An 11,370-nucleotide genomic window follows, 5' to 3' on the forward strand; every position below is an offset into this window, starting at 1 on the left:
CACATCATATGATACAAAATTCTTTCATATTTCTTGCAATAAATGAGTTCTGAAGATTTTACTTTTGCCAATTTATGATTAATGTTTTTTTTAATATTACAGGTGAATGAAATGGCTTTGACTAAAAGATCTTGCAAAAATAAGCCTGACGTATTCTGCTACATCTGCGGTGAATACACCATTGTACCTAACAGCAATCCTGTTAGAAAATGATTTTTTTTCTCTTAAAACCTATTTTGGGAAAGACCTATATAAAAATCAACTGATAAAGTCACAAAAATGTAATCAATTTTGTGAGAAGATCAAATTTTTCAAAATCAAATTAGCAAAAAAAAACCTGACCTGATTGAGAAAAACAGATGTCATTTTTGGATTTAGCGGCCCAAAATGGTCCTAATTCAGCTGAAAAAACCTAGACAACTTGCAAAAAACATTTTTTTGTAACCCAGTGTTATCATTCAATAGCTGCATGTACTCCTCCGTTACGGTAGGGGGCAGTAAACACACACAATGAGGAAGTGCAGCACTGTACGGACGTAGCAGCGGTAGTTTTGAGCGCTTGCCATCAACAATAACTGTAAGGACGAGCTGTCAAGTTTTGAAAGGATACCGATAGGTCAGTATCACGACAAAAGAACCTTCGGGTTGATGTGGAAGGTACTCTTTGTGCATATTCTCTGTGGTCATGCCAAATGTCATGTCGTGAACATGACTTGCAGCTTGTCTTTCTTAAACCTCGGGTGCGGTTTGGTTGCTAGGAGCGCTAGCTTGCTAACGCTACTTGAAGAACTGCCAGCTAACAATATTGGATCTAAGAATGATTAAAATTGATCGCTGTATTATCTGTATTATCATGAAGAAGCTAGGCTGCAAAGTGTTTGGTCCCAAACTAATTTCAAATCAAACAAACTGTGTCCTGTGCTGATAAAACTTGCAGAAATTGTAATACTGATGAAGTTTTTCATCCCAGGTCGAGAAGACAGACCAACTGATTGATCAAATTGTGACATATAACCTCAGCACACTGAAGAAGGGTGCTATGATCATAAAAATGATCAAAATAGACTTGCAAAAAAGTCACCACCTGGAACTAAACTAAAGAAACTTTCAAGAAACAGTTCAGATCCTTCCATTGGATAATCACTGCACTGATTCATGTGTTTCAGATGCAACAAATTCTTTAACTGATGCAGGGAGTATCATGTCAACATCCGTCAGTCTGATAGAGAGTATAAAGATTCAGCTGTGTTTCAGTGGATGAAGGTCATGTGGTCTGATGAGTCCAGATTGACCCTGTTCCAGAGTGATGGGTGCATCAGGGTGTGAAGAAAGAGGAATGAAGTGATTACCCATCATGCTTAGTGCCTACAATACAAGCCTGTGGGGGCAATCATTAAAACATACAATATAGTGCAATGCAGTGCCTGATTTTTATCATTAATCAATTTCATTAATCAGTGTAGTTTGCTGTGGAGCTAATGATTGTTTGTGCCTGTTATACTTATGATGAAGTACATAGTGTCTCTTACCAGATTGCAGTCGTTCATATTCAGAGATCAGTACATGAGAGGGGTTAAGTAAAATTTTATGAGCTTGTCCTATAGACATTTCTTCAAAGATGACTTTGGGGGTGATTGGAGGTGTGGACATACCCATAATCTGTTTAAAAAATCAACATGATATTTCTACAAACCCCAAATACCCAGAGTCTTTGAAGAAAATGAAATATTCATCAGGCTCAGACTGTGAAAAAGTGGTTCAGGGAGCATAAGACATTGTTTTCACATGTGGATTGGCCACCACAGAGTCTAGACCAGAACCCCATTGAGAATTTTTTAGGATGATGGAAAAGACTTCACACAGCGGTTCAGTTTTCCCATTATCAAAACAAGATCTTTGTTAAAAAGAATGCAACTCTGGATAGAAATAAATTGTCCAACATTTATTGTGACATTACATATGTGTTGTGTCACAATAAAAGCTAAATGTGTCAAAAGACATATTGTATGTGAGGTCACCGATTGATAATATCTGTTTTAAAGGCTTTGGTTATTAAAAGATTGATGCCTACTGTTTCTCTCATGAAGAATAAAGGTGTACTCCTCTTTTGGTTTTAATGGATTGCAGATATTTTGTTTTACTACCTGTAAACAAGCTTGCAGCAGCCACAGAGCTGAACATTTTCTAGCACAACTCAAATCACTATCAGCATAATTTTCCAGCATCATTGTATTTATAGGCTAATGCAAGTTCAGAACTTAATAAGTATGTTGGAGAAATGCACGTAGTATTTTTATATACACCCTTCAGATTAAATTGGCGCTACTCTTATGTTTGCTTCCTATTTTTGCTCTTAGGTCAGAGATGGTTCAAGACAGTGCACAGATTCGGCGGCGAGGAGCCCAGGATTTCATGTCATACTATGAGTTTGCCTGTGCCAGACAGGAGTCAGTCCCTCTTCCTGCTGTTAAGATGAACCTCGAGAAAGGGATGTTGGACTTCAATGGGGACAGAGTCAAACTGACAGACTGGCCGCCCATTCTTAACTCTGTTTCCATTAACAAACACTTGCACCACATTGCAATAAGTAGCACATATCAAGCTAGCCTGGGCTCTGGAGATGCGGGTAAGACAGAAAATACAACTGTTTCAGCAGCTTGCGAGAAGAATTTATATCTATACAGTGATGGAAATTAAAAAGTATAGATAGAAAGCAGAATTGATTTAAACTTTTTATTTTTAAAACATTATCAACAGACAGGAGATTCTATAAGTCTACATTAAAGAAGAAGATCCCAGCTATTCGCTCTAAGGACATGACTTTTAAGTTGTGCAAAGCCCTGAGAGACTGTATGTCAGCATCTTCCAACCTCAAGACTCTGCAGCTAAATGGACTACCACTGAGAGAAAGAGATCTCATCATCTTGACAAAGGTAAAAACCTCTGCTATATAAAGTTGATTACTGCTCACAGTTACTGCAGTTTGTTTTTTTGTATTACAATTCATCATTTGTGGTTTCATCTAAAAATGGTTCTTTTTAGAACATCACATTTGTGCTACATGAACATGAAAAAAATCTGGGAGATAAAAGGTTTTTCAAAATTAAATTGAAAGTGATTTTTTTTATTTAACCTTTATGTAACCAAATAAAGTTGAGGTTGAGATCTCTTTTATAAGGATGACCTGGCCAAAAAGTCAGCAGCACATGCCATAAGTACAAATTTAAAGGACAGGTAATAATCTGTTGTTATTGGTTGATTTTCTGTTCCAGGGTTTTGCAAAAAGTGTTTCCTTGGAAAACCTATCACTGGCGAACTGTCCAATTAGTGATGAGGGGCTGGAGGGTACGTTTATATTTTTTTTTTTTTTCCTGTTTTAGTACAGTGGTGCATATTGGAGTTGCTGTGGTCTGTAATTGGGCTAGTTGTCGTGTTTTGTTTTTTTAATACCACTTTGATATTTTTCAGTCATTTGCCAAAGTGTTAAGTATTCTGCATGCATCAGGACCGTCGATTTTACAGGCTGCAATCTCACATGGAGAGGGGCAGAGCATATGGCTAACATCATCAAGGTATAAAATGGAGTTTTTAACATGATAGGGTTTCTCCCTTTTTTCTGAATTTTTCTTTGTGAATCAAGGCCTTTTTAAAAAATGGTCCTGTATTAATATCTGTAGAGCTTTTTATAAGAACCCTGCTTCTAACTTTTTCAGCACCAGGGAATGCAGAGGCATGGCACTGCATGGGCAGAGTCTCTGAGGTATCGTCAGCCACAGTTTGAGGGAATGGGTGGCCTCAGGCGTATCACCCTGAACTGTAATACTTTGATTGGAGACCGAGGTGCTGCTGCCCTTGCCAATGAACTGACGGAGGACCTCTGGGTTAAAGGTTAGTGGATGAGTCTGTTTGTATGTGTCTTTGTGTGTAGTAATTTGAGTTAAGTTTTATCTACTTTTTGATGTGTTGAACAGCTGTAGATCTACAGAGGTGCGGTCTGTCTAGTGAGGGAGCACGTCGTTTACTGGAAGCCTTGAAAACAAACTCTACTTTATGTGTACTGGATATCCGTAATAACCCTTTAGTTGGTAAGTTGCTGTATTGCAGACGTGGCATTTTCGAATCTGCCTGTTTTGTGCCATAAAACCTTAAAAGACAAATGTATAAAACCCCAGCACAAATCTTTTAACATTCTTGTTTATCTTTACAGACAAAGTCCTAATTAAAACTATAATAGAGAAAGTACTTATGAATGCAGATGGACAGTCGCAAGAGGTGAGTGTAGTGTTCATGGGGAAGTATTCTGATGCAGGTTTTCCATTTATCACAAAGTCTTATCCATGTTTCTGATAGTTTGCATCCTCTTTACTTTGAAATGCAGTATTGCTGGATCAAGCCTGCAGCCACAGAACCACAGAGAGCTGCACGTCATAAGAGGCGACCACTGCCTGCTTCAGTGAGAGGAAAAGCTGCACTGAGGATTGGTATGTGTATAAATTCATCTGATTTCAGCCCTACACTGTAAAAGTAGATATTTAATCTCCCGAGGACAAGTAACTGTGATTTTTTTTACACCTTACAATATATTTTAATTTTGTATTGTTTTAAAGACTTCTTTACATATTTAAAGTTCAGATTTCAGGTGATATGCCCAAATATGCAGGATCTTGCATGAAGAATGAATCACAAAGTCATATAATATACTGTATACGATCTTTGACATTTTATATTTTTGCTTTTCGTTTTACTGGCCTTGAATTTTATCTAAAATTTTTATATATTTAATATTTTTACATTCTTTTGCGCTAACTTTACCTTATTAAACACATCCCTTCTTGGAAAATGTCAAGTCTCTTAATATGTAAGTAAGTAATTAAAAATATTTGTCATTTGTAACTTGTTTTTTGCTTTTGGTGCAGCTTCACATAAAGTGTCTCCTGGAGGGCGGAGTTCAGGTGGAGCACAGCCACGGCTCAGCTCCCATTCTAATTATGTGCCATGGCGTGCTGCTGCACGGGCTGGACGCCAGAGGTGAGGAGACCTGTAATTCATTGACGAATCAAGTGATCAGCGGACAGAAATGAAGTGGCAACAGTTTTATCGAGTTGTTAATCATTATTGTATTGTTATGCAGTAATCAAAACATTAAGCTCCAGTGCTAAAAATGTTCAAATTTTCGTATTGGATTTAAAAAAAATTTTTAGACCAGAATATTTACAACTAATATTTGACTTTGGGGGGCGACTATGCCCTAGTTTACAATGTATTTAACTATTTTTGTCTGACTACACTATACAATGTCACAAATACTCTGACTGGAAACTAAATGACACCAGATCAGTGAATTAACTCAGTAAGGATGGACAAAAGGTTTAAAACTCCTCTGTTATTTCCAGGAGCATTCAGAGGTCCTTCTGTTATGGTATTAAGTATGCAGTATATGAGCTTCAGGCTAACAGTTCTTTTGGATGGGTGTTTTCTTTGCAGAGGTTTACCTCCTGGAGCTGCTGTCTTAGACCAGAGTTTTGAGGTGAGTCTCTTTTTCCTTACATTTGAAGGACTATTGAGGAAAAATGACTGCTCAAGATCAATAGTGTTATCTCAATTTTTTGTTGTCAGTAATAGCAAAATGGATATAAAGTACATTAGAATTGTGCATGTATTGTTTTCATCAGGGTGCAGCCACCGTGAAAGTTACTGTGGAAACAGATTCAGAGGAGGAAGATGAGGAGGGGGAAGAAGTAGTGGTGGAAGTGGAGCAGCGGTTGTCTCCTCTGAATGTCCATGACAGGATCACTGGACGACAGTTTGAGCGTATACAGGTCAATTCATCAGCTTGGGTGTTGAACTGGATTTTTTAAAAATACATAAACATTTGGTGAGTTGATTACTACAAGGACTGATTCAGACTTGCTGTGTATTTATGCGTGTTGTCCTATAGATGGAGCTAAAAGAATGTCGTTTGAGGCTGGCAGAGGAGCGCAGGGCCAGACTGAAAGCTGAGACGCGGCTCATGGAGGTAAAAATAGAATAAAAAAAAATAGAATTAATTTTGTTCTTTTTTTTTAAGTTTATTTTGCTTTTTTTTTCTTTGCTGTTTTGGGTTGCTGCAGCTCTTTTGTGTAAACAGCTCCCTGTGCGCTGAGGAATGCACTTTGATTGTAAAGTTCAGGGTTTGTAAGGGTGCTTGAAATGCTTGAATTTCAATGTTTTGTTTTCAAGGTCTGAAAAGGGCTTGAATTTGAGTTTAAGTGCTTGGAAGTGCTTGCAATTATAACTCTGTGATATGAGTAATTCTTTTATTTTTAATATTAATTCAGGCCACAGCTAGTTATAGAGAGGTGATACATTTTGAAAAATAAAACTTTATGTCAAAAAAGAAAATTACCGGGTGCTCTTAGGTCAACTCCTGGTACATTTGGATAAAACTTTGTGTTCTTTAATTTCTAAACTTTTTCCCATTATGAAATTTAATTTTAGATGTTTATAGCATAATACAATGTACATCATTGTGATAAAAAGTGAAAAAAATAATCATGAATATATGTATTCCTGTAGATATGGATTTGACCCCAGTGGTAAGGTGATACGCTAGAAAAATAGGAAAATTACTCTTAAAAGTGCTTGAAATTGACCTTGAAAAATGTGTATGAACCCTGAAAGTTTTGCATATCTAATTTCTATAATTGTACCAAACATGTTACATCCACATTCACATACAAGGGATGATTTTAAGTTGAGTTTTTACACATTTTTTCACTATCAGTAATTGCATTTTTGTGATTATTACAATGTCTTGTGACCATTTTGATCAGCTCAGTGTTTTTCTGTTTTGTACACATTAATACATTTTAAGTCATTTATAAGAGTGATATTTTTTGTTGATACATAATTTTAGTGAATGGAAAAACAAGAAACTGTCTTCGTGCTTTTCATGATCTTTTCTTTTCTTATTTATACCCAGTTTGAGTTGGAGAATGCTCGTCTTCATAGCACCAACCAGTCCCTGTCAGAGGCACTTGCATCCACTGGCTTTACATCTGCACCAGCGGCCGTCAGCGTTCTTGAGGACGAGGCTGTGCTGGAGAGCATCGAAAACTCATTTACTAAGTTCCATGCTTTCCTGGATCTCCTTAAAGATGCTGGGTAGGTACTCTTAAACCAATGCACTGCAGCATATGTCTTTAAAACTGCTCTGGGCTATTTGTGCTCCTAGAAACTGAACCAGCTTCAAAGACCCCTGACTCGGTTTTTAATATCAGGAGCTTTCATTTTCTATATTTGTTGTCTTTCATCTATCTTGATCATGACATCAGTCTGTTGGGCATCATCAATTAGGGAGGGTTACACCTACCACACCCCAAGTTTCATTCTGACAGTTGTTTTTTGAGTCCATTTTCACTTTTTAAATGTCATATGCTCTTTTATGGTCACAATAATATTCAGTAGTCATCAATGCATGGATTTTGAAGCTCTGGGCTGATACTCATAATTATATTAACAATTTGACTGACAGGTTTACAAGAGGCAAATACCTGATCATTTTTTCAGAAGTTGCAGCACAGAACCATAGGAAGACAATGATATTTTTTGCATATTTAGCACGACTAATCAATCTGTTTCATGCTTTAAATGTTTGTGTTTAAATTGTGTTAAAAATTGCATTAAATGCATGTGTGTCATGTTGCATGGTGCTTGCTTTGTATTCCTGCAAATACGCAGACGCCTGACCGCAACATCTCATTTCTGTTTCATTCTGAGAAGACAAGTGGTGCCAGGAGATTCTAATGGGTGTTAGGTAAACGATGTGCGAAAGGCTGACATTAAATGTGGTTTCCTTTTCATTTTGAGAAGATACAAGAGTTGTACTGTTTTTTTTTTAGGTGTTGCTAAGGGTCAGGTTGCAAGAGACTGACGGTAAATGTGCTTTCTGTTTCAGTGTGATCATGGTCTGTTTGTTTTGGTTGTGTCAGCCGGTTCTGTATTTGTGTAGCCTGGTACCAAGCCCAGGTTAAAAGACTTTCATTCTGACTCTTGAGTTTCACTGTGACAGAACCACCAATTTCTCTGGGTGGAGGCCTGCTTGTTTTTCTATAATCAAAAGTTCTTTATCTTAATGTCTTTTGACTTCCTCTTATTGTTGACGTCTTACATACTCAAGGACACAATTTAGAGGATGCTAATTAAAGATTGCTCCTATTGACAAGACAAGTCAATATGAGGTAGTCAGAAGGCATCCAACATTGTTCTTGTACATGATCCAGATCTTTATACCCTTTATGTACCTTGCATCCTCTACAATATGTACTCCTGGGATTCTTTGCAAGTGGAAAATCACATTTTCCAAAGTTCATTTTTTGTAGTTCAGCATTGTTGTGACCCATTGTTATTTCCTAGTTGGACACAGTCTCATACTATACTATACTATTTGTCAAATTAGTTAAACATTATTGTATCGTCCAGTCATTAGTAAACATATCACATTCTTACCTTACATCAATAACTAAGGACCTGTCTTGGTTTCATTACATTTCTTTTCTTTTCTAGCCTGGGGCAGCTGGCCTCAATGGCAGGAATTGACAAATCTGATTTTCAACCTCTTGGAAAACCTCAGCTCTCGTCTACAATAGGACCACCAATGGATGGTACGACTCAAAACGCAAAGGCAGATGTTTCAGTCATGGTGAGTAGAACTAAGACTGTTTATGTTTCTGGCAACATCAGGTTTTTTGTGAATAGTGTAATTGGGTTGATATCAATGAATTTATTGGCTGTCAGCTTTTTCTTGCCTCAAACTATTGTTCTTGTAATAAATCCATCAAACATTACATTTTATGTGGCATCTTGCTGGTAATACAAAGTGCTGGTTCTAGTCCTATCCCTCTGTCATCAACAAATTATATTCTATTAGGAATAAATTGGCCTGTTGTGTGAACTGTTTGTAACTGAAGAGGGTGGTCTATGTGACTGTTGGTCATGGTGGGGGTACCTCGAGGGCCAGATGTTTTATGAGGTATAAAAATTTTAGGAAATCTCTTTTCTGTCTAGGAAATGTTGGGCATTGGCCTTGTGATGTGGCCATGTTTAAAGCTCAAGTTTGGCCTAGAAATAGATCATTGTTGTCTTAATCTAACCCCACATATTTACCAGACAAGAATTAAGTGTTTCCATCAACCATGTATTTATTTGCTAGTAAAGTGTCTTTTTTTCTTCATCTTTGTATTTTATTTTCTAGGTGAGCAGCACACCCCCCGCTCACCCTAGTGGTCATTTTGAAATCTTCACTCCCACGTCGCTGCCTGCTATCAGGGAGCCCCTGCATAGACCCAGTAAGCTGGATGTGACTTTCACTCAGGTTGCTGGATCTGCAGTAGTCCCTGGAGTACATGGAGAAGGGGATCCAGATCAATATTCCAAGCCTGTTACACATGAGTCAGGCTCTGAGCGCAGTTTTGGTGGCCAAAAATCTTTTGAAGGGCTTCCCTTTGGTAAAACCTTTGAGACACAACCAAGGCACACTAAGAGCAACAGCAACTCTCAGCGGAGTAACTCTCTTCAAAGTAATGGTTCCCATAGATACAGCTTCAACAACAGCTACACTAACAGCGACGCCTCCAATAGCAAAGGGTCTCATGGTGGACTGTCTGTTAGATCAAGTGTTAGTGAGGTTCTAAGTGACAAGGCAGAGTCACTGAGGTCAACGGGCTCAAAGAGAAGAGAAGGAGGAAGGCTCATGACAGAAGGTCGATCAGGGTCAGAGGGGTCTGAGGGGGGCATCTATCCTGGGATGGAGATCTTGGAGCAGGTCAGGTCTCTGAGCAGTCTGGGAGGGCATTCAGATCATGAATCCTTCTGAGGGACGAATACTGAAAGCTGCATGTCTTCATGTTTCTTTTCAGAGCCTTTTTACACTAAGTCAAACACCAGATATACAATCATATTTGTTGTTGTTTTTTTCAACTACTTAAAATCTAAGGCAGCGTAGAAAGTCATAGTAAGTCAAGTATGCTGAAAATTGCAATACCATTTTCTTACCATACAGTAACATGTTACCCTTTACTTATATAATGTAAAATGTCTTTTTTTCTGGTACATTTTGCACTTAGGGTCATGAGTCACTGTTTAGTTTTTGTAAAATGTGATGGTAGATGTTTGTGGCCAGGCCATCAATATATTAAACCATTTTATTACATTTTTGAAAAACTGCTTTTTATGTGGTGGGTCTTTTCATGATTGTTTTGTATAATATTTGTACTAAAAACCACAAAGTTACCTTAACAGATAGTTGAAAGCGTCCTTTTTTAAGAAATAATCTTTTATGACATACAGTGCCTGTAAAAAGTGTGGAAACACCAAATATTTTATGGCAATGGCTACTGCCACAGTACTGTGGTACAAAATATTGGTTTGTCTATATCCACAGAGCCAATCAAATGATCTGAATTTTGCACTTGGAATGTTGTTCCAGTGGCTGATCTATATTACATCAAAAACCCGAGCAAATTCCTTATATGAGGCTAAACAGTTGTCACATTTCATGTTGTTTGTTTGTATGCTGTAAGTGAAAGTGTGAATAGGTGCTCAAACCAGTTTCCAGTAACTGGTACCCTATCTTTTCCTGTAACCGGATAGCACACAGCATGTGCGATGCATATTGAAACAGTACTGTGGCAATAGCCACTTCGATATTTTTTTTTAATTGTTTTTGAGATATATGCAAGTTTTTTTGTTTATATTCTACTAGGTAATGGTATTCTTTATTCGAGTGTAAAAAAGTAAAATTACATGAAAATGTTTACATCTACTTGTTATCCTCCACAAAAAATGTGAATAACTTGAACAAATATGAACAACATGAAATGTCTCTAGAGAAGTAACTGAATTTAACAATATCCTCCCTGTTACTAAATGTTTTGTGTCTCTGTAGATCTACTGTGATCTGTCAGTTGTAATGCACTTGTGTAAAAGATAAGACAAGGCATAGTATTGTTAAAATTTCATAAATTTTTCTTAGACAATTTCAGCTTGTTCATGGTTTTTCATGTTCACAATTTTTAAAGGATAGTTTGTAAACATAAAAATTTCCATAATGTTATTTTATTTTTTTCAAGTTGAGATCATATTGGGCTGTATTTGGCCCCTGAACTAAAATGAGTTTGTTTGACACCCCTGGTCTATTGGCTGTTTAACCTACATGAACATAATGATAGCGTAACAGCATATTCTCCAAACATGTTCGAAACAGATTGAAAGTGAAACATAACATAGCTATATGTATGTCATCTAAAACACAAAGTTAGATTATGTTCAGTTGAAATAAATCTTCATACTGGCCAGTCTCCTTGTTTGTTGCATATAAGGAAAGAAACATTC

General features: G+C 37.2%; 1 protein-coding gene across 3 annotated transcripts; it reads left to right on the top strand.

Moving 5' to 3' along the window:
- Positions 1-545: 545 nt before the first annotated feature.
- cep78 (centrosomal protein 78) lies at positions 546-10,980 on the top strand. Of its 3 annotated transcripts, none has more exons than XM_030144575.1 (16): positions 546-657; positions 2,358-2,626; positions 2,758-2,933; positions 3,273-3,345; positions 3,469-3,572; positions 3,714-3,888; positions 3,972-4,085; positions 4,208-4,272; positions 4,379-4,481; positions 4,917-5,028; positions 5,485-5,527; positions 5,673-5,819; positions 5,939-6,016; positions 6,962-7,143; positions 8,545-8,680; positions 9,233-10,980. In XM_030144575.1, exons 2-16 carry the CDS (start codon positions 2,365-2,367, stop codon positions 9,851-9,853), a joined length of 2,391 nt encoding a protein of 796 aa, XP_030000435.1. In that variant the 5' UTR covers positions 546-657; positions 2,358-2,364; the 3' UTR covers positions 9,854-10,980. The 3 variants fall into 3 exon arrangements, with proteins under 3 accessions (XP_030000435.1, XP_030000436.1, XP_030000437.1); XM_030144576.1 differs by having other exon boundaries at positions 555-616; XM_030144577.1 differs by having other exon boundaries at positions 563-620; positions 2,363-2,626.
- The last annotated feature ends 390 nt before the right edge of the window (positions 10,981-11,370 follow it).

Source organism: Sphaeramia orbicularis, chromosome 9 (genome assembly GCF_902148855.1).
Source record: "Sphaeramia orbicularis chromosome 9, fSphaOr1.1, whole genome shotgun sequence".
Taxonomy (NCBI): Eukaryota; Metazoa; Chordata; class Actinopteri; order Kurtiformes; family Apogonidae; genus Sphaeramia; species Sphaeramia orbicularis.